Source organism: Leucopleurus acutus (assembly GCF_964270905.1).
Source record: "Leucopleurus acutus genome assembly, chromosome: 2".
In the NCBI taxonomy this organism is placed as follows: Eukaryota; Metazoa; Chordata; class Mammalia; order Artiodactyla; family Delphinidae; genus Leucopleurus; species Leucopleurus acutus.
The window spans coordinates 181,330,050-181,352,241 of NC_139143.1; the positions used below are offsets into that span (position 1 = coordinate 181,330,050).

At 58.3% G+C, this 22,192-nt stretch overlaps 1 protein-coding gene across 2 annotated transcripts; it reads left to right on the forward strand.

Moving 5' to 3' along the window:
* Window positions 1-2,278: 2,278 nt before the first annotated feature.
* FAM131C (family with sequence similarity 131 member C) lies at window positions 2,279-21,945 on the forward strand. Of its 2 annotated transcripts, XM_082833458.1 has the most exons (7): window positions 2,279-2,587; window positions 15,831-15,946; window positions 16,824-16,859; window positions 17,125-17,218; window positions 19,727-19,909; window positions 20,177-20,287; window positions 21,107-21,945. In XM_082833458.1, the coding sequence occupies exons 1-7, from the start codon at window positions 2,566-2,568 to the stop codon at window positions 21,373-21,375; spliced, it is 831 nt and encodes a 276-aa protein (XP_082689584.1). In that variant the 5' UTR covers window positions 2,279-2,565; the 3' UTR covers window positions 21,376-21,945. The 2 variants fall into 2 exon arrangements, with proteins under 2 accessions (XP_082689584.1, XP_082689585.1); XM_082833459.1 differs by lacking the exons at window positions 2,279-2,587; window positions 15,831-15,946 and adding an exon at window positions 16,115-16,591.
* The last annotated feature ends 247 nt before the right edge of the window (window positions 21,946-22,192 follow it).

Genomic DNA, 22,192 nt, shown 5'->3' on the forward strand with positions numbered 1-22,192 from the left:
GGCAGATGGGCTGTGGGCTGAGCTGGGAAAGGACGGCCTGCCCCAGGGAAGGATAACCGCACATCTTAGAGCTGTCTGGGAATCGTCCACTTCAGCAGAATTCCAAGGACTGGGAAGGTGAATGTGGGTGTGCAAGGGGAGCTGCCCACCCCACATGGCCCAGTCTCAGGCTGGTGCCAGGGATGGGCTGACAGGCAGGAGGCCTGGGTTCTAGTTTTCACTCTGCTGCCAGTTTACTGTGTGACCTTGGACAAGCCTCTGCCCCTCTCTGAGCGCCCATCTGTACAATGAAAGGATTGAGTCAGGGTGGAACTGACCAGCACGAATGCTAGAGGCTAAGATAGCCAGACCCCCACCCCAGACATGTCTCTGAGTTGGTGAGCAAGGGACCCTGGGAGGGGCCACGGCCCAGACTCATCCACCTGTCTCTGTCTTGGGCTGAAGGGGGCACAGTGGGCTCCCCAGGCATTCTCTCCCCTGTGAGCTGCACATCTTCTCTGCCTGGGTCCCCCTCCCCGTCCCCTCTGTCCCCAGAGCTGCCAGGCTGCCAGCTGGGAGCATCTGCAGCTGTGACCGAGCGTCCTGCGTCATGGTGAGTCAGAGCCCTCCCTCCAAGCCAGATCCAGCCACTCCATGACAGGAAGAAGAGAAAGGACACCTCTGCCGCCCCAACCCTGGGCCACGTAGCACAGGACCCCAGAGCCTGGCTGCAGGCAGGCCAGCCTTTCCTTCTCCACACAAGGGCTGGCACTGAGCAAGGCATTCGTCCCTTCAGAGCTAGCCTCCCCCAAACCAGACTTGGGGGGTGGGGGAGGCTCGTCTGATGGGGGCAGAGCATGGAGGGCTCTGAGCACCCATGTCTGAGTACAGCACTGGACTCTAGGACCGGCGTCTTATTCACACCAGCACATCCACTTAATGGAGTTTCTTCAGGATTCCCGTGGGGGTAGGGACACTTGGTGAAGTAATAGTGCATCACACCAGTGTTCACCATCACCATTAATTATTTTTAGCTCTAAGAACCTACTATGTGTCAGTCATTTTGCACAATTATCTCGTTGATTCTTACAGCAATCCCATGAGGTAAAATTTTTACCCCCAGTTAACAAAGAAAATATCTGAGGCTCAGAGAAGTGAAGCAACTTTCCCAAGGTCACACAGCTTGTGTGAGCTGAAGCCACATTCACACCAGTTCTGCTGACACCCGTGGCCAGGGTCACTCCCCATCAGGACTTTACTCTGAAGAGGGCACCAGGCCTGGGGAAAGAGAAAAACGGCAGCACCCGCCCCACTGCTCACCCCACCGCCACCCAGCAGTCCCACAGGACCCAGATCCTGCCCTGCTAGAGGCCTCCGGCTCCACCCGCACCCCTGCCTCAAACCTCGTTCATCCTTCAGAGTCCTGCTGGGCCATCACCAGGTTTTCGAAGAGAACCAGTGAACCTGGCTTCTTCCCTTGTAAAAGGGAAACAGTGACACCTGCCCTGCCTGGTGCACAGGTAGCTGTAAAGATGGAGTGAGACAGAAGGATGTGAAAGTGAGCGCTCAGATGCTGAAGAGCTGCGTGCAGGGGAAGGTTTGCTGTGGAGCTGGGGGGTGGGGCGGGGCGTCTGTGTGTAAATATGAGTGTGTGTGGCTGTTAGTGTGTGGATGTGCACGTGCAAGTGCGTACACACATGTGTTCGTGAGTAGGTACGTGAGAGAGTGTGAGTGATCAGAGGGGCCACTGTGGCCCCATCGGACGGCAGGCGCAGGGCTGAGGCAGCCCAGGCCTCTCACCCGCCTGACCCCGTGGAGTGAAGTTTAACTCTCATCCGCCAGTGAGGCCACTGGTACACCATCCCCACCCTCTGTATCCCCAGCCTGGGCTGCCGTCCCCACAGTGAGAAGCTGATGGTCAAAAGTCGATGTCCCTCACAGCTAAGGGACCTCAGGCGAGGCATCCGACCTCCGTGAGCCTGTTTCTTCCCCTGCAAAATGGGTACAATGGAATTGTTGTTACTGCGCTCGGCCAGGTTGTGCCCCAAATGCCGGAATCTCCCCGCCCCCACCGCCCTCTTCCCTGACCTTCAGCCCCTGTCGCCTAGTGGCGCGGGAGGCGGGAGGGCCAGAAGTTCCCGCTCTGGCTCCCCTTCCCCTCCCCCCGGCCCCCGCCGGGCTCCTGCTTACCCCGCCGCCACCCCTCGGCCGGGCTGCTGCAACAGGTCTGCAGGCGGCGGGCGCGCTGGGGGCGGAGCGGCCTCGCGGGCTCCGCGCTCGGGGCTCGGGGCTCCGGGCGAGCGCTCCGCGGGGCCGCCCCGCCCGCCGTGCTGCCCGCGTCTGGCAGGGGCGGGCGCGGCTCGCGAGGCGGCGGCGCGAGGCGAGCCAGGCGCTGCGGCGGCGGCGGCGTTGGCGGGGACGACCCGGCGGGAGCGGCGGCTGAGGCGAGCGGAGCCCCGGCCCCTTCTCCGCTCGTCCGCGCTTCCGCTGCGCCAGCGCCGCGCGTGAGCCCCGAGCCCGAGGAGACATGAGCGCCCGGCGGCCCGGCGCACCCAAGGCGCAGCGGCCCGGCCCCGCGGCCCCGTGATGGGCTCCTGCGTGTCGCGAGGTGAGGGGGCCGCGGACCGTAAGGGAAGGAGATCGGGCGCCCGGGGCCCCGCGCCGGGGACGCGCGCACGTCCCCTCGGCCGCTCCAAAGAACCTCGGTGGGGGTAGTGGGGACGACCCGCCCTTCCCGGCCGGCCGCACCCCACCCCCGCCGAGCCCCAGGGGACACGGTGCCCCGAGGGGGACAGGGCGTTGTGTGTGGGGGTAGCAGCGCGGAGAGAGAGCGTGGGGAGGTCACCGCATCCCCAGCCCCGCTTAGACCCACCCCGCACCAGGCGGCAGAAGCAGGGTCGCTTCCTTTCCAGCAGCCAGCCACACACCCCCTGCCGTGCGCCTCGGAAGGGACGGAGGCTTCTGCTGCTCCTGGCTTCTCTGGGGTCACTGCGGGGCACCAGGAGAGCAAGCAGACCCTCCTTCCCACACCCCCCAAGACAAGGCCTTAGTAGTTCAGTGTCCCCACTCTGTCCCCTTACCCCATGCCCCTGTCTTCAGAGACCCTGAACCCCATTGGCAGCAAGGGGTTAATGGAGATGAACAGGTTATAAAGGAGGTTCCCCTTCCCCCACCCTCATCCCTAACTCCTCAGCCCCACCCCCATCCTCGGTCAGGGGACAGGAAGGGACAGAGACAGCTGATGTTCCCAGTAACCCCTGGGCCTTTGACTGGGCACTATCCCGCTCTCCTTCTGTGCCTGAGCTCCATGGCTCTCCCCAAGGTGGTCCCCAGGGAGCCTGAGAGAGCTGCCCTGGGTGGGGGGAGGTTTGGGGGTGGCAGGGACTTCTACACAGAGCAGGGGGGATGGGCAGATGGGTCTTTGGAACCCTCCCCACCATCAGTTTCCCGACAGGCTGCTGAGCAGCATTGTAGAAGAGGCCGGCTGGGTCATTCTCCCACCCTGGTAACTTCACCCCACAGTGGGACCAGTTGGGGGGGGTGAGGTGAGGGGGTGACTGAGGCCTTGGCTCCAGCTCTGCAGGCTGAAGCCAAATCCACTGACTCCAACCATGGCCTTGGGGGGCTGCCACCCCACCCATCACCCCCAGTAGCTTACTCAGGTGTGGAGGGATGACCAGGCCTTGGGGAGGGGCTGGGCAGGTCCTGGAGGGGACCTTGTCCTGGGAGATGTTGGGGAAGGAGCACCCCCCCTCCCCCATCCTCTGGCCTCTATGGGGCTCTGCCCACAAGTCCATGTGGGACATTCAGGTAAGTGGCTTAGGATGTCTCAGGAGGGTGTCAGGGCTGGGATCCTGGGTGGGGCTTAGGCTGTGTGAGGTTCATTCACTTATTTTTTCATTAAGCTGATGTTAGCATGACACCTACTGTGTGCCAGGCACTGTGTACATGCTGGGCACCCAGAGGTGGTGAGCCCAGCACAGCGTGTGCTCCGACGCCTATAGCCTGGCCAGAGGGGAAGGTGGTATTAAGAGTGAAGAGTATTGCGTGTTCTTCAGAACCCACAGGCTCTCAGTGTGTCTCCAGAAACCTTGAAGGCTCTGGGCAGGCTCCAGGTGTTGGGGATCTGCTGTTTCCTTGTTGACTGTGTCCCTCCCCCATCACGTGGCCATCCTGTGCCAGGTGCTGGAGGCCCAGCCCCAGGTGGACTTGCCTGTGACCTGCAGACCAAGGTCAGGCTGCCAGATGGTGCCAGGATTGGGGCTGGGACCCAGGTCCTCTGGCTGCTACCCCATACCTGGTGCTGGAACCCTCTGCCCTGCCTGTCTGAGGTCACACTGGCCTGAGATGGGTCTTCTCCACCCTTCCTTCAGTGGCTTGGGCTCCTCGTTGTGTATTCTGACCTTGTCCCCGTCCTGAGGGGTCGGCCTACTTCCAGTCTCAACATGCACGCAGGCGAGTTGGATGCCCGTAAAGAAGGTGTGAGACCACTTCAGCAGAGGACAGCCGTCGTCCCAGTACTCCGGGTTCTGGGTGACCAAACCACTAAGTGGAGGCCACCCACCCCTCTAGTCATCACTAATGCTCCCAGAGTGCTTACGGCTTACCAAGTACTGGTGGGAACATTCAAGGCGCAACTAGCTAACTTGGGGTCTTATACTGTCACAGTCCCCATTTTTACAAGCAGGGAAACTGAGCAGAGCCCGAGGCTGCATAGCTAAGAAAGAGCAGGGCTTCCCTGGTGGTCCAGTGGTTAAGAATCCGCCTTCCAATGCAGGGGACATGGGTTCGATCCCTGGTCAGGGAAGTAAGATCTCACATGCTGCGGGGCAACTAAGCCCTCGCGCCACAACTAGAGAGAAGCCCGTGTGCCACAGTGAAAGATCCTGCATGCCGCAACTAAGACCCGATGCAGCCAAAAATAAATAAATAAATATTTTGAAAGAATGAAGGGAGAGAGAAAGGGAGAAGGAAAGAAAGAAAGAGCAGAAGCAGGACTTGAACCCAGTCACACTGACTCTGGAGCCTGGGCCCTTGTCCTCTGCACCACACAGCCAGCCCTCGGACCCAGGGCCGGGCTGTCCTACTCCTCTCCAGCTGCCAGCTGGAGCCCCCACGAGCCTCTTGAGTCTCCACACCTGCACCAGTTGCTAACAACAGCCCTGTTACTTGAAGCACTTCCCTGTGTCAAGGGCTCAACCTGCAGCCAGGCCAGGAATTGCTGACCTCCTGCTGATGCCCATACCAAGTCCAGAGCCCACGTGCAACTGGGGCCACCCCAGCCAAACCCCAGGTGCAAGCCACACCTGGGAGAGCCACCCCATCCCAGCACTGGGCAGCAGTTAGCTTCTGCGAGCCATGCCTGGGAGGCTAAGAGTGCAGACTCTGGGACTTCCCTGGTGGCACAGTGGTTAAGAATCCACCTGCCAATGCAGGGGACACGGGTAGAGCCCTGGTCCGGGAAGATCCCACATGTGACGGAGCAACTAAGCCCATGCACCACAACTACTGAATCCTGCACGCCTAGAGCCCACGCACCACAACGAAGAGTAGCCCCCACTCGCCGCAACTAGAGAAAGCCCGCATGCAGCAACAAAGACCCAACGCAGCCAAAAGTAAATTAATTAATTTTTTAAAAAAAAGAGTGCGGACTCTGGAGCCGGCTAGCCTGGGTTCGCATCCCTGCTCCCCCATCCACTAGCTTTGTGACCTCAGCAAGTTACTTAACCTTGTATATGTATCTCAGTGTTCTCATCTGTAAAATGGGAATAATACTGGTATTGACATCTTAGAGTTACTGGGAGGGGATTAAATGACTTAATTCATGTGAAGCACTCAGACCAGTACCTGGCATGTAGTAAACACTGTGTTAGCTGTCACTTTGATTTTTATTATTACCCTTCTGTGTAGACAGCTAATCCAGACCCTCTCTTGGCTGGGAAAGGGCAAGCTACAGAGACTTCGAGCACAGTCCTGCCTCATGGGAAAAGAAACAAGCATTTGAGGTGCTGAGAACATGGGGGAAAGTGATTGGGACCAGATTAAGGCAACAAACGCTGTTTCTGGAGGCTATTTTGTGTTCATTATCTATTTTTAAGCCACCATTTGTTGGGTGCTTCTCCTGCGCTGCCTGAGGCATCACTCGCCTGACCTCGTTAGTCCTCATTCAGCCCTGGAGGGGGGATGTAGGGCTCAGAGATGGGAAGGGTCTTACCTGAGGTCACACAGCCAGAACACAGAGAGGCAGGATTTGAATCCAGGACTGTGTGATCCCAGAGCCTGAGCACGGAACACCTGCCCTTTGCTTTCTCATGTCCCCACATGGAGGGAGGTACTGAGCATGTGGCCAATGCTCAAGAAATTCAGCCCTCTGGAATAACTCCAGTGTTAGCATTCGGTTTGGGCTTTGCTACCACCGATGGTGACAATCTGTACAGAGCAATCTGTCTACCCTGCTCTGTCCAGCTCTGGGTCTCTCAGTGCCCATCCCATGCCCCTGGCTCCGGAGCCTCTCTGCCTGTCCCTTTCCGCCCCAGCCCACTCCTCCAGGCCAACCCATCAGCCTCTTGCCCTGCCCCCACCCCCACCCCCCGCACCTCCCGCCTGGATCTAGTGCACTGGGCACTGGCGGGTGGTGAGAGCAGAAACTGGAGACCGAGGAGTTCCTTCTGGAAGGCCAGGCATCTGGTTATGTCTGGGATGAGGCACAAGCTCTAAAGGAGCCGACCAGAACCACCCCCAGTACTCAGGCCCACTGACTGTGACCCCTCCATTCCCAGCCCCCCAAGGCCCGTCTCACCTTGGCCCTAGCAGAGCCCGTGAGCAGAGTCCCCCTGGGCACGGTGGAGAGACTGAGGAAGGGGTAGATGGGGCCTTGCCCCCCCTTTTTAAAAAAATTTTTATTGGAGTATAGTTGCTTTACACTGTTGTGTTAGTTTTTGCTGTACAGCAAAGTGAATCAGGTATACGTATACATATATCCCCTCTTTTTTGGATTTCCTTCCCATTTAGGTCACCACAGAGCATTGAGTAGAGTTCCCTGTCTATACAGTAGGTTCTCATTAGTTATCTGTTTTATACATAGCATCAATAGTGTATATATGTCAATCCCAATCTCCCAATTCATCCCCCGCCCCCACCGGCCTTGCCGTTTAGAAGCTCACAGTCTGAGGAGGGAGACACAACCTTGCCCTTGGAGTTGTCTAGTGGGGGAGGCCGGACACACAGGTGGAAAAACAGCCTGAGGACCCTCTCAGGAGATCAGCGCTGGTCAGTGGTTGGAGCACAAGCTTTGGCGTTTCAGACTGGCCTAGGTTTCAACCTCATTTCTGCCACTTACTAGGAGGTGACCTTGCAGAGGTGATTTAACCTCTCTGAGCCTCAGTTTCCCCATATGTAAAATGGGCATAACAGTACCTACTTTGCTGGGTTGTTATTAAGACTGAATCAGAGATAATGGATCGATAGGCCTAGGATAGTACCTGACACATAGTAGGTGTTCAATAAACAGTGCAAGCAAATCACTGTATGCCAGACTTTGCCCATTAGGGCTGCTGGTAATGTAATAGCCTAATACATCTGAAGACAATCTAGGCAGGCTGCCTGGAGGAGGTGAGGCTAGATCAGGGTGTTCAAAGAAGTTGGGCCACAGGATGGCAGAGGGAGTAAAAAGGAGCTAGGATGTGTGGAAAGTCCTGAAGAGAACATGGAAAGGGACCCCTTTGGGCAGCTCTGAGTTGTATCGACTCACTTATGGAGCTACTGCCGTGGACATGCACCTGGTAACCTGTAAATCAGTGTCCTGGGGGGCGGGGGGCACTTTGTCTCCTAAAGGCCAGGCCACTGCCAAGTTCAGAGGGACGGACTGCGGCCATGGCAGTGACTCACAAGGACTCACCCTTGGTGGCCTCCGTCTGCAGAGTCCCCCAGGGCAAGCTCCAGCCCTGGGGAAGGACCAGAGGAGTGGTGCCTGAGATCTGTCCCAGGGTCCAGAAAGAGGATGTGAGGTCTGGGAGGAGAGGGGGGACAGAGCCGCTGTCGTTTATGGAGTGCTTCATCCTCACGGCCACCCGCCGGTATTCTCACTTCACAGATGAGAACCCCGAGGCTCCCAGGGGCCGCGTCACAGGCCCACAGCCCTGGAGCTGACAGTGAAAAGCCAGGATTTAAACCCAGGGTAGGGACTGTGCAAGGAAGGCCTTGCCCGCTGTGCTGTCTTCGGTGCAAGGCAGGAACCTGGCATGTTACAGCTGCGCGGCACACACCTAGGGCGCGGATGGCTGGAGGACCGCATCATGCCCTTGGCCGCGGGGGTCCCAAGAAGCTTGGTGGGGAGGCCCGTGACTGTCCAGGGAGGGTCATCACAAGGGGCTTCGACTGCTGCTCAGTTTATTGTGTGCTTTCAAGAGGAGGTCTGCCCTCTCTGGGCTGCTGAGAAGGAGCAAGGTTAAGCCTGGAACCACTATGTCCTCCCAGGGTGTGGAGCCCTGGGAGACACTTTGGGGGAGGTGGCAGCCACGATGACAAGTGGGCTGGGACATAGGCACCAAGGAACAGCTCAAGGGGCTGGATGACTGGGAAGGAAGTGAGAAGAATCTGGGTGGTAGTGTTGCAGACGCACCCAAGGAACGAGCAGAGAAAACCAGTGTGGGGGCGTTTGCAGCCAGGGGGGTTTAGGTGAAACATCAGTAGGATCTGCTCGGGTGGCTGGACTCTAGCAGGTTGAGGAGCTGGCATGGGAAGGCAGGAAGCATCCTTGGTTCGCAGGGAAGCTCCGGTTGAAGGCAGAGGGATGGAGGGGACATCTAGACGACACCCCTCTCTTTGAAGGATCAGGGTGGCCCCGTCCAGGCTGCCGTGGCAACCAGAGGCCCGTCACTTCTGTGGCCAGGGCAGGTGGGGGAGGGGGGCAGTCAGAAGGAGCCTCAGACCTTGAGTTCCGGGGAGTAGGGTGTGGACTGGGAAAGGGGGGGGTATCTCCACAGCTCCCTTGGGAGAGGAAGGTGCCCACAGGAGCAGAGGCTAGGGGTCTCCTCAGGCTATCCCCCAGCCCCCACCCCACATGAAAGCTGTGTTTTTCCAGTTGCCGGTGGTGACGTGGCTGCCGGTCCCAGCTGGGCGAAAAGCAGCCTGTGATTTCACCCTGGGCTGGTTCATTACCTGACGTCTCCATAGCAACCAGCCTGTGACATCACGGGGCCAAAGTCCTCAGGGGAGAAGGCAGCTTTGGCAGAGGCGCCTGCACCCCCGCTGAGGTGGGGGGCAGGAAAGCTGGGGAGGGGGCTGGGAGCCAGGAGCCCACGTCCGCCACCACGTCGACAGATAACTTTGTTCAAGTCACGTCCCTCCAGGCCTTGTACATCACCTGCCAGCTCCCCTTGCTCCCTGGCCTGTGGTTGCGGAGTTTTAAAACAGCTTCGGGCGATGGGCAGGGGCCTGGAGATATTCCCTCACCCTTCAGAGTTCCCAGGGGTAGTCTGTAGCCAGCATCACCCTGTCTCCACCTTGGAGGCCCCAGCTTGTGCATGCTGGCACCTTAAGAGTGCGACTTTCAAACTTTTTTGACCGGACCCATAAGAATAAATTATTTTGCATCGTAATCCAGTACACACACAGGTGCACACATGTGTGTCTGTGCAATTTAAACAGAGGCTTCGTGAAATAAGACTTAGCCTGTCTCTGCAGTGGGTCCTGATATTTTCTATTCTACTCAATTCTACTTCATTCTTTTAAAATATGACCTAGTAAATTGCTTGCTTGACCCACTAAAGGATGCGCCCCTGGTTTGAACACCACCTTTGAGGGACCTGGAACGTTGCCTTTGTACACATGGAAACTCTGATGCCCGGAGGGGGGCAGGACTCTGTCAGGGTCACACAGCCAGGACTGGGCATAAAGAGCAAGATGTATTGGACACTATGGGGTGCACGGCTTAGCCCCCATGATCCCATGCTGCCCTCGCTGCTCTTAGCGCCCGGGTCACTGAGCTGTGGATTCAGCGGGTGGGGGCTTAACCTGGCTCCACTTTCCTTTTCTTCAGTCCCCTCTCCAGACAGTCTCACTTGAACCTCCCTGACCTGCCCACCCGTAACAGCCTTCGGGCAGATTCCAGAACTCTCTAGCCTCTTCTGGACACTAAGTCCAGTCCACCCAGTTTGGATGACAACTTTCATCTCGCATCCCGTCTGACCCTCTCCTTCTCCCCGTCGGCCATGGCTGGCTGCCCTTTACTCTGCAGGCCTCCCCCTCCTCTCTGGGTCCCTTTCTTCTCTGACATGGTGGGGTCTGGCATGAGGAACTTGAGAAAAAATGGCCTAGACATTTGTATTTATCTGGAGCTCTAGTGGTCTCCCTTGGCTACCACTGGCTCAGCGATGAAGCCTCTGTGTTGTAGTCAAGCAAATATTCATTCCTTCATTCTTACAACAAATGTTTAATGAGCACCTACTATGTGCCAGGCCCTAGGCAGGTGCTGGGACTAACGTAGCAAATAACACCAGGTCCCAGTCCTCAGAGCTCATGTTCCAGTGAGAAACCGTGAACAAGGAAACAGACACACACATTGTGGAGTGATGGGTGTAAAACAGGGTGAAGGGTTAGAAAGAGTCGGGTGTCATATTAAATAAGATGGTTGGGGGAGGCCTCGCTGAGGTTGTAACATTTGAGCAGAGACATGAACGGAGGGAGGGAGTGAACCTGTAGGTGGCAGGAGAGTCCCAGATGGAGAAAAGGAACAAACGGGCAGTGCAAAGGCCCTGAGGCAGGAGTGTGTTGGAGTGAGAGAGGAGGAGAGGAGGGACATGAGGTGGGAGGGGGGCCAGGGTCTCTCGGGTTAGCACGTGTGAATTCTCTAGGGAGCCATGGTGGCGGCGGGAGGGGCTCCCCACTATAGAGCCCATGTCGTGGGAGATCTGACCTGATTTGACCTCTTGCATTCCCTGCCGAATTCCCTTTTCCCCCTAAAGTGATCCACCCTGCAGCCGCTTGGGGCTGGGGTCCTCTTGCCTGCAAGCAGCCCTCTCAGGGGACTGCTCACGAATGGAGCAAAAATGGAGCCTTGGGCGGAGCAAGGCTCAAACCTGGCCCCTTCCTCAGTGTCTCCTTGACCCTTGACGACACAATGTTCCCCTCTGCAGGCCTCCCAGATTTCTGCAGGTGAGTCTCTGGGAGCCCCCGTGGGGAGAAATAGGTAGTCAGAGTCAGAGGGGGTTGACGGCTGGGGTAGCAGAGCCGGTTTCAGCCACTTTGAAGAGAGCGTCTGCTACCCCCATCCCGCCTGCACCCCCTGACAGCGACTTTCGTCAAAAGCGGGGCCCTCAGAGCGTCTTGGTTCTCAGTTTGGATCCTGGTAGACAATTCCTGAGGAACAGGAGCAGTCCCCCTCAGCTGCCCATTTTACAGATGTGGAAGTAGAGGCTTGGAGAGGCAAAGTCACTTGTTCAAGGTCCCATGGTAATAAAGGGCAGACCCAGGATTTAAACCGGGCAGTCTGGCACCAGAGCCTCACCCAGCTGTCTTAGGAGCAGTTCCTCAGGAGCAGACCCTGAAACGGGGATGGGGGTACAGCTGGAGTGTGAGTGGGTACAGCTGGAATGTGAAGGAAATCTTACAGAGGAAACCAGTACAGGAGTGGAGAGAGTGAGGCAGAGGAGATGCAGCCAGGAGAGGGTGTCTGTCATCCTGCGGGGGGTGGTTTCCGCCTAATCCCACAGGGAACTCTGGGATAAAAGTGAAGCTCAGTGTTTTCCCACCCAAAACAGAGGACCTGGGGTCCTGCCCCTCCAGTCATGGGCTAAGGGCCGCTCCGGTGGGAGCAGCATCGCTTCTCAGTTTCAGCCCAGCTGCCCGCGGGCAGCCCGCCTAGAAAGAGCCTCAGGTGCTGCCCGTTGGAAGCAAAGTACGTGGGGAGGGGACTGTGGGTGCACAAAAACGGGAGAAACAGATCCACCGGGATCTGGGGGATTGGGTGCAGCAGCCACACCATCCCCTGCCACCCAGTTCTTCCCTCCCTGTTACCCCGAGTCTCCAGTTCAGCCCACTCTCCTCCATCCACCAGTGGCGCCCCCAGCCCCGTCTCTGGGGTTGCCTGACGTCTCTCATCTCCAGCCTCAGACCCTCCCTGGCCTCAGCTTCTTCCAGGAAGCCCTGTTGGCTTCCATGCCGTCAGCTCCTCCGCCTCTGCCAGCGCTGGCCCAAGCCAGAAAGGGGTGGTGGGAGCCAGTGCCCAGGGCTGGATAGGCTGCAGACTGGGACCAGTGTCCCGCAGAGGGCCCCCCTCCCTGTGGCAGCCCAGACGCTTCTGCTCCTGGCAGACTCCTTCCAGACCCCATGGCTTCGTGCAAGCCCCGCCCACCCGCGCCGTCCCCACCGTCTGCCCGCACCACCATCCCCAGTTCTCCTGGACCGCCTACCTCCTGGCCAACTCCCTGCCATCAGCTCTCCTGCGCAGCCCCCAACCCCCACCCCAGCTCATCAAAACTCTTTTTGTGCTTTGGAAGAGAGTGAACCTCGGCATCAGACCCACAGGACTCAGGTCCTGACTGCCGGCGACGGACTGTGTGCCTGGGGCTAGTGGCTTCCCCATCTGTGCCTCAGTTTCCTCACCTGTCAGGTTGAGCCACAGATTCCTTCCTCTCTAGGTCAAGGCGGGGACTCTGCCATCACACTGAGAAAGGAGAATGTAGAAAGCAGAGCGGTCCTCTGGTACTGCTGTTCCCCTGGCTCAGCCTTGTGTTTGAATGAGGGGCTCTGCGGGGGAGGTGTTCCTGCATCAAACTGGGAGCTCCCCGAGGGCAGGGATGGAGTTAATCCTACCTTGTCCCCAGGTGCTTGCACAGTGTAGACGTCCAGTAGATGGGTGCTCAGCGGGTGAAGGAATGGATGGATGGATGGATGGATGAATGAATGCATGAATGAATGAATGAACGATCATCCCCCAGATCTTGACATAACAGGGCTTTTCCTGATGCTCAGGCCTCAGCTCTGAGAAGCCCTCTGCAGCCTCTCCTACTTACGCTGTCATTTTTTCCTTCACAGCTATTATTGTTTCCTAACGGGTCTGACTCATTTGTGAGTTTTCGGTTAATAGTCTCTCTCCCTCACTAGAACGTCAGCTCCATGAGGGCAGAAACCATCTCTGTCTTCTTCACCATTGTGTCCCCAGTACTCAGAACAGCGCGAGGCGCATAGTAGGTGCTCAGTTAATACTTTTCAGTGAACGGAAGAGTAACTAAATGCATGAATCAAATGAATGATCATGGTGTTCTCTGTCATCCTGGGGGGGGGGGGTGGAGGAGTCCTCTTCAACTTGGCCCAACGATTCAGTCCAGCAATTCCAGTTGCTCAGGTCAAGGTGTTCATTCCCTCAGCAAGGACTGTGAACTTACAGTGTGGTGGGCCCTGGGGATGCGTCAGGGGCAGGCCAATTCCCTGCCCCGCCCCCACCACACACATAAATAATTTTACCAGACATCCTGTGCTAAATGCTGTAATAAAGGTGGACATCATCCCCACAGATGTTTACAGAGCACCTACTAAGTGCAGGCGGGGCTCTAAGACGCAGAGCACTGAGCAGGGTTGCCACGGTCTCCGTGCTCAAGGTGCTCACATTCGTTGTGGGGAGAGCGGTTGGACTCTTAAATAAACAGAACTATCAGAGGGTGATGACTGGTGGCCGGCATGGGGACAGGGAGGGCCACATTGAACAGCGTGGCCAGGGAAGGGCTCTCTTGAGCTGAGTCCTGGATGACGAGGTTCAGGAAGATCTGGGGAGAGAGTGTTCCAGGCGCAGGGGAGGGGACAGCAAGGCCAAAGAACAAGCTTGGCCATTGGAGGAGCAGCAAGGAGGCCAGAGTGGCCGAAACAGTGAGCGAGGGGGCGGGCAGAGGACTGAGGTCAGGAGTGGGCGAGCTGACGTGTACGGCCCTGAAGGCCGAGGTGAGGGGCTGGCTCTTCTCCTAAAGTGCGATGCAAGGAAGCCAGGGCAGGTGAAGACAGTCTGACCTGGAATGCGATGTCCCTGTGCTGCTGGGTAGAGAGTGGATGGCAGGGCCAGGAGGGGAAGCAGGTGACTGTTGGTGAGAGAAGGTGATGGGTCCCACCAGGGGAACGGCGGCGGGTATGGAGAAGGATAAATCTGGAATGGAGCTCTGAGAGAGAGCCAGTGGGACTTGCTGGGTGATTGGATGGGGTTGTTGGGGAGAGGTGGGAAAGCAGGACACCCAGAAAGCTCCTGGATTTTTTGTCGGTACAGCTGGGCGGACCATGGCATCATTTTCTAGAATTGGGGAAGTAAAGGAAGATGGACTCAGGTTTGCAAGTTCCATTTTGCCCGGGGTTTGCTTGAGATGCCTGTTGGGCACCCACGTAGGGAGCTGGACACTCATTCAAGAGCTCAAGCAAAGAGTCGGGGCTGGAGGTGTAAATGTGGGTGTCAGCCACATATGGGTGAGATCTCTTGGGGGAGAGAGAAGGGAGGCAAGGGGCGCGGGATGGAGCGGTGGGGCGGGCTCAGGGGATGAGCAGTGAGGGAGGATGAAGAAGAGTGCCATGGACGTGGGAGGGAAGCCGGGAGAAGGGTGTGGCTGGAGAGGGAAGGAGGGATGGGCGACACCCTTGTGCCTCCTGGGTGGCCACCGAAGATGGGGCCGCTGAACTTGCCCCCCACCCCCACCCCCCGTGCAGGATTCTGGCCACTTGCCAAGGGCTGTCTCATGAAAGGCTGGTTGGGACAGGCAGAGGAGAAAATGGGAAAAGATGGGAAGTAGAGGTCGGACACAAGTCTGGCCACAAAGGGGACAGAGGAGTGAGCACGGAGTAGAGGGAAGCAGGGGCTGGGAGTAGGTCTTTAAAGGGGGGAAGAGAGGGGGCTGGGGGCTGGCCCAGAGGTGAGGGGACTCCATGAGGCAGAAGAGAGGAGAGGGGATGCTGGCAAGAGTCCCTGGGCCGAGAAGCATTGCAGCCCGTGCCAGGCTGATGGGCTGACTTGGTGGGGAGGGAACACAGGCAACACGAGAAAGCACAGAAGCCCGCCCTGGAGGGAGGGCAGAGACGGAGCCCAGACCCGGGGGGGGGGGGCGGGGAGGGACTGGTCTTGGACCGAGCGGGGACAGTTATTCCTTTGTCACAAGAGGGAAAGCAGACGATGTGGCATGCGGGGAGGGCAATGGTTTGAGGTGGAGAGAGTGGGGTGATGCCATCTGATGGCTCCTGGGTTGCACTGAGGGCTGGAGAGAAGCCAGCAGCAAGGTCCGGGGAGCAGCAGGGGTGTCAGTGTTGGGAGTTCAAGAAGGAAAGAGGATGAGGTAGTCAACCTCGCAGGACGCAAACTAGCAGGAATCAGAAACCTAGAAGGATCCTTGGGTAGCGGGCTGTGTGAGGCCTGCAGGCGCCGGTTTAACATGACGCCCGTGACTTTCCCCAGCGACGTGCAGCTCGAAGGGTCCAGGCACGAAGCAGGCAGAGGGTTAGACTAAACAGGGTTAAGAGACTTAAGGGTGTCTGCAAAGGAGAGCTTGTAGGATGCGCCAGTAAGTCTTAGCTGGGCCAGGAGGGAAGTGAGGACATGAGGAGTTAGTGGAAGGTAGAATAAGTGGATTGGAGGTTTCCGTGAAGTCAAAAAATTGCTGGAGTGTGGGTACTAGAATTAGTGCAAATGGAGTAACAAGCAGGTGGGCAAGTAACCCCCACTGAGGGGATCTGGCTGGCCTCCTCACCTGCTGTGAGCTTGAGTCTGTTTTCTACGAAATGATGTAATAATATAGTAACGCCCATCTCTCAGGACTGGCTTGAACAAGCTTCGTGAGCAAGAGAGCTCTGGGCTTTTCTAAGTTCCTTGTCTTTCTTTTTTCCAGATTTGCTCACAAGTACCCACAAGGACTGCCCCATGCCCCAGGGCACGGCCCCCCTGAGCCCAGACTCGCCCTCCAGCCGCCCACCCATCGTGGCTCCAGACCATGTCATTGGCAAGGTAACTGGTCACGCTTCGTCCCCAACTTCACCCCCACGTATGCCCTGGTTCCTGGGCTGTGCCCTACGGCTCCCCACAGGGAGCAGAAACCATCTCAGCCTCCTCTGTCCCTGCCGAACTTGGCCGCTACCCCTCAGGGTTGGTATTCAGCTGGATGAAGGTCTGAATTGGGCTGGGCATCAGGGACTGGACCAGACCTATTTAGAAAAGAGAGTCCCACGCTGAAGGGCTTCCCACCCAAATTAACTCAGCCTTGCAGATTAGATGTTCTGTTACCAGCCCACGGACTCCTTAGCAGCCTGCACTCCAGCTGGAGAGTACAGGAATGGAATTCTCAGTCCAGGTAGATCAGGACGATCTTGCTAGGGCCGCAAATCCCGTGCATAATTTCCATCTTTGCCCCAGAGGTTGTGGCTTGAACCTACCAGTTGATATAATTACCCTTTTTTTTTTTTTGAGCACATACCACATGCTAAGCGTCGTGCTAGGCACTTTGCCTACGTTATGTCATTTACGCTTCAGCACAACCTGTGAGATAAATGGCATTGTTACCATTTTACAGAGGACGAAGCTGATGTTCTGAGATGTTAAGTCACTAGTCCAAGGATACCCAGGTGGAAGTGGCAGAGTCAAAGGCCAGCCCAGGTCTGATCTATCCCCTAACCCACTGCGTCTCCTGGCAGAGCCATCATTGCACCCCCCGCTCCTCTCTCTGCATGCCAGGGGACACCAGGGCATGACCCATGAATAGGCAGACCCCGACCTCAGGGGCGACCAGAAGGCTGACCCACACCACCAGCCAGGGCTCCAGGATTCGCGCCATCTGCTGGCGCAGTGGGCCAGACCCTGCCTGTTCCTCTTTCTCCTCTTGTTTTAGGACAAACAGATGGATTTCTGTTGGGATCCTTGGCAGGTCAGTGCACTTGCCCATCCCCCAGTCTAGCCAGCCCCAGCTGACACCATTGCCCCTCCCTTTGCTGGGCCCAGCCTGGGCACACAGGGCTGCCAGCACTGGGGGAGGGGGGCCTGATGGAAACAGGGCTGGGGATGGTCCTGTGGGGGAGTGGCAAGATGGCCAGAGGACGTGGGGAGGGTGCGTAATGGGGATGGGAGGGGTGGGGGGAAATCATCTTGCAGGTCTGCCCCACCCTGCTCACCCCCCACCCCTGTTTCTCCAGAGGTGCTTCCAGACCACCAACGGCTACCTGTCCGACTCCAGATCCTGCTCCAGCAACTACAACGTGGCAGCCCTGGCCACCTCGTCCCTCGTGGGTAAGCTCCAGCTGCCCTCTCCTGTCCTGGAAGTTCGCATAGCAACCCCCAGGCACTGGCGGTGGGAAGGTCAAAGCTGAATTGCAGCTGGAAGGACTGCGGCCCTGCTGGATTCAGCATTTTCTAAATGCCAGGTTCAGTGCTGAGCTCTGCAGGACTTAGGGCTCCTGCCCACCCCACCCCACCCCCGACCCCACCATGGGTTCAATTGTTGGGTTCTCCACAAGTTCTGAGGGGATGGCCCCAATTTTCCAGGTGTCTGCCAGCTGTGGTCTCCCTGCTTCTCTGCAGCACATGAAACCTGCCCTCGTGCCAACTTGGGTCAGATTCCCTAGAAGCAGAGCCCAAGAGGGGAATTGTGCTAGTGATTTCCTGAGAGGTTATTCTCGGAGGAAGCCTGTAGGGAGCAAGGGCAGCAGGACAGGGCAGGGGAGGGAGCTCAGCAGAGGTGTAGCTGCGGAAGTCTTGTCTTTCTCAACCTGATCCCAAGGGGAGCACAGGAGCATGACTTGCACCACAGAATTCATGGCACTTTGGGGCGACGTGGCTGGGTTTTGTTTTTATAAATGTATTTGTTTGTTTGTTTGTTTTGGCTGTGTTGGGTCTTCACTGCTGTGCACAGGCTTTCTCTAGTTGCGTGAGTGGGGGCCACTCTTCTTTGCAGAGCGCGGGCTCTAGGCGCGCGGGCTTCAGTAGTTGTGGCACGCGGGCTCAGTAGTTGTGGCTCGCGGGCTTAGTTGCTCCGCGGCATGTGGGATCTTCCCGGACCAGGGCTCGAACCCATGTCCCCTGCATTGGCAGGCGGATTCTTAACCACTGCGCCACCAGGGAAGTCCCAAGGTGGCTGGTTTCGTATTACTCCTCCATCGGTCCATCACTGGCTGCCACCTTCCGAGCACCTCTGGGTGAGGCAGCTCCCATCAGCTAAGGGCAAGGCTCCCAAGAAGGGCACAGGTGTGAGCTGGCAGCAGCACCTGCAGCGGCAGGGGGCGGGCACGCCGGACCAGCACGGCATCTGCCCCGCGTTGACCACAGCGCTGGCTCTTCTCAGCCAGCCAGCCTCTGCTCGCAGCTCTGCTCCTTGATCCTCAGGCCCCCATTTCTTTACATCCCTCACAGCTCCCCAGAGGGCCCTTGCTGCCCCCGCACATTTGCCCCTGTCGTTCCCTCCACCTGAAACCCCTTCCCTCCACCTCACTTGCGCCTCGGGGGGCCGCTGAACCACCGCCTCCAGAAACCTTCTCTGGTTGCCAGCACTCCCCAACCTGTTGGGGGGGGGGTCGCCCCCTTCTTTCCACCTCCATCTTTCCCATTTCCCCAGAGCTTTATGTCTCAGTTTCCTTCATGGATGCCTTTCTTTCTTAAATATTGCTGCTTCTCACATCATGGCTTCTGGGACCAGTGACTCCCAGATCTGAGTTCTCAGCCTGGGTTAAAGGAGATGCCGAATCATTCTTGACAACCTTCTACCTATCATCTTCCACATCCGACCAGTCTACTCACAAGAACCCCTCCAGGCCCTCCTCCCCATCTGCCCAGCCCTGTCCTGTCTCTTGCTGGATCCCTTCAATGGCCCCTAATGTCCCCCTGTCTCCACCCTTGGCCCCAATCCTCTTCTAAATGGCCCCTAATGTTCTTCCTAAATGACAGGTCTGTCTTGTCACTCTCTTGCTCATTACCCTGCTGTGGCTCCCCATTGCTCTAAGAAGAACATTGGTGCCCTCAGTCTGGCTCACTGAGCCCCCGGTCTGGCCTCTGTTGGGCTTCCCAGCCTCTCCTGCCTCCCTGCTCCTCGTGTTGCCCCATGTCTTGTCCCCAGTGGTCCTGGAACCATGCCAGACTCTTCTATGCCTTCATCCTCTTCTCATCTCTGGAATAGCCTCCAGTTTTGCCTCTGTTTATCCAACTCAAGCTGCCTTCCAAGCTGGACTCCAGTCTACCTCTTCCAGGAAGCCTTCCCTGCCTGCTACAGGTCTCACCCTCAGCTGAGCGGGCAGTGTCCTAGGCACAGGGGCTGCTCTCTCTTGGAACTTGTTAACTAATGGATACAGGGAGGGCTGGGTGGGTCTTGAATGGATCCTTGAGTGAATCTCCTTGAGCAGAAGGGTCTAAACTTGGTCACAGAGGGAATGAAGGGTGCGACAGGTCTGGAGAAGAAGCACCAGGTGGGCAGGAGCATTGATTGGAAGCAGGACACGGCGGGGGGCATGGGGCCTGCAGATGTGTGGGGAGCATCTATGTGAGAGGGCCTCAGGCTGTGGGAGGGCGTGGGGCAGGCGGGCAGCGGGCACGAGGCATTGTCCTGGCGGGAGGAACTGGACAGGTACAGGCTCTGTGGGTGTGGGTTTTGCGGACGCAGGGCACTGGGAGAGGACGGGGCGCTGAATGGATGTGCGGTACAGGCCATTGGATTGCCCTGAGGTACTGGAGGGCCTGGGGTATTGGGGGTGGGGCCCTGAGCTGGGCCTTGGGTCAGAGCCATCACTCAGCTGCCCTCAATTGCCCCAGGAGTGGTGCAGAGCATCAAGGACCACATCACAAAGCCCACGGCCATGGCACGTGGCCGCGTGGCCCACCTCATCGAGTGGAAGGGCTGGAGTGCCCAGCGCGCAGGCTGGGAGATGTCCACAGCCGAGGACGAGCATTACTGCTGCCTCCCAGATGAGCTGCGCGAGGCCCGCTTTGCTGCAGGTCAGAGGGCGGAGGGGGAGCGTGGGGACGGGGACTGGCCGGGGCTGTAGTCCTTAGGGGACCCAGGGTCACCACCTGGGCATCGTCTGGGCAGGCAAGAATAATGCCATGGGGTGCACGGGGCATTGGTGGGCACATGCTGATCAGCGTGCCCGGGCATGGATGGGCAGCCCCAAGAGGCAGTGTCTGGTGCCAGCCTGACCTGGCACCGGAGGCCCCCCACACCCTCTGCCCGTGCCCCTGCTGAGCCGGGTCCGTCCCCTACAGGGGTTGCCGAGCAGTTTGCCATCACGGAGGCCACACTGAGTGCCTGGTCCTCGCTGGACGACGAGGAGCTGCCCCCAGAGAACAGCCCCCGGGACGTCATCCAGCTACAGGGTACAGCCCAGCGGGCGCCAGGGCGGGCTGGGTGTGGCAGAGCTGGGGCCGCATGCCCGCTCTGCCCTGTGACCTCAGACAAGCCCCTCTGTCCCTCAGCCTTAGTTTTTCCTCATCTGAAAAATGGGGCTGGTGATCCTTGCCCTGTCCATTGCCCGAGGAGTGCCACAAGGATAAAGGAGAGAAAGATAGATGATAGACAGATAGACAACATGAATTAAGTGCTCACTGTGCTAAGTGCTTTACATGTGTCATTTCACTTTATTCTTATGACAGCTCTAGGAAGTAGGTGCTGTTATCTCCATTTTACAAATGAGGGAAACGGAGGCATCAAGACACTCACCTCAGATTACACAGCTACAGGCATCAGAGCCAGGATCTGAGCCTTAACACCTTTCTAGGACCCCAGGTTCCTACCGAGGGCTTCAGGGAGCCTGGGTCCTAGGTGGCGCCTGCACCCGCTATCTCATCTGCTCCTCCCGGAGACAGTGAGGGCAGGGAAGGGAGTGGAGGCCTGGGAAGAGCGCTGGCTGTCCCACTTCTCAGAGCGCAGAGGGATTTGAGGGCTCTGGCTCCAGAGCCTGCTCTTAACCATTCTGCTCACTGCCACTGCCACCACCACCCTGTCACCCCCCCAGGGAGAAACTGGGGCTCAGAGAGGTTCAGTGACGTGACCAAGGTCACACAGCTTGGCAGTGACAAAGCCAGATTTGGAGGCAGGTCTTCTGCCCCTCTCCCTGCCTCACACTCCCGGAGAGGGTGCGGAGCCGGGTCTTCTGAACTCCTTTCCTCACCCCCACATCCCTGCTGCTTTTCCAGACCTGGAGAGCATCTACCTTCAAGACAGTCTTCTGAGTGTCCCCTCGCAGGATGACAGTCTTCTGGCCTTCTCCTCCCCCGATGGATGGCCCTCATCTGACGAGCCCCCCACCATAGCCTCTGGCCCGCAGCCCCCCAGCCCCGAACAGCAGCGCTGGCAGCGGCTCCTGGGGGCCCCGGGGCCCGAGGGTGGGGCCCGCCTGCAGGGCTCCCTCCCGTCGGTGGACAGTGGCTCCCTCTCGGAGGAGGACGAGGTGTTCTATAACTGAGGCGGGGGCCAGAGCCTGCTCACGCCGTGACCTTGCCTGGTGGGCAGCCCAGGTGTATCAGGACACCAGGGTCTGGCTGGGCATCTCTTGACCCCTCAGGGCAGGCACGGGGTGGGTGCGGCAGGGACGGGGGCCAGCATTCCTTGGGGACCATTCTGTGCCTCTGTGGACCTGCCCCCCGCAGTGGGAGCCGTAATCCCCTTCTCCCTCTTTACTTGGCTCAGGCGGGCACCTTCCCCTGCAGTTTCTGCCATCAGCGAGCTCAAGGACTCTCAGCAGACAGCAGGCAGGCCGCCCAGAGGGGCCAACAGCCAGGTTCCCAGGCAGACAACCGCGGAGGGGCCTGGGAGACACGCCTCGACCCCAGGGCTCGGTTCCTCGCCCCTCCCCTCTGTGCTCCTGCCCCCACCAGAGGCGGGGTGGCCTCTTGGGGTACCTAACATCTGCTCCTTAGTGCTCTTCACGAGGATTCTGTCTCTGGAGTGTCTGTCTGTCCGTCACTCTCTGGATCTGCTCCCTGGTGCCCTGCTCCCCCCTCCTTGCTCTCTCCTCCCATCTCCCTGAAGGTTCTCTGAAGACATTAAAGTGGTGGATTCACCCTGGAGGAACTCGGCCTGGTCTCTGCTGGGGACGGCATGTCCTCAGGCCCTGGCGGGGGGAGCTCTAGAAGGACTTTGGAGAGGGCCCCTACCCCCAAAATACACAGACAGCTGGTCAACCTGCTGCCAGCAGCCAGGAGGGTCCCCGTGGAGGATGCTTAAGGCTCTGTGGCCTCTCCAAGGAACCACACGTGGGGACCCTGCTGTGTCAACCCTGG

What these genes read in the sequence shown, in the direction of transcription:
- FAM131C (XM_082833458.1), top strand. Translation starts at nt 2,566, where the DNA reads ATGGGCTCCTGCGTGTCGCGAG. An exon ending in CAGACCATGTCATTGGCAAG is followed by an intron (nt 15,947 to 16,823) that starts GTAACTGGTCAC and finishes CTCTTGTTTTAG; the next exon opens with GACAAACAGATGGATTTCTG. An exon ending in TCTGTTGGGATCCTTGGCAG is followed by an intron (nt 16,860 to 17,124) that starts GTCAGTGCACTT and finishes CTGTTTCTCCAG; the next exon opens with AGGTGCTTCCAGACCACCAA.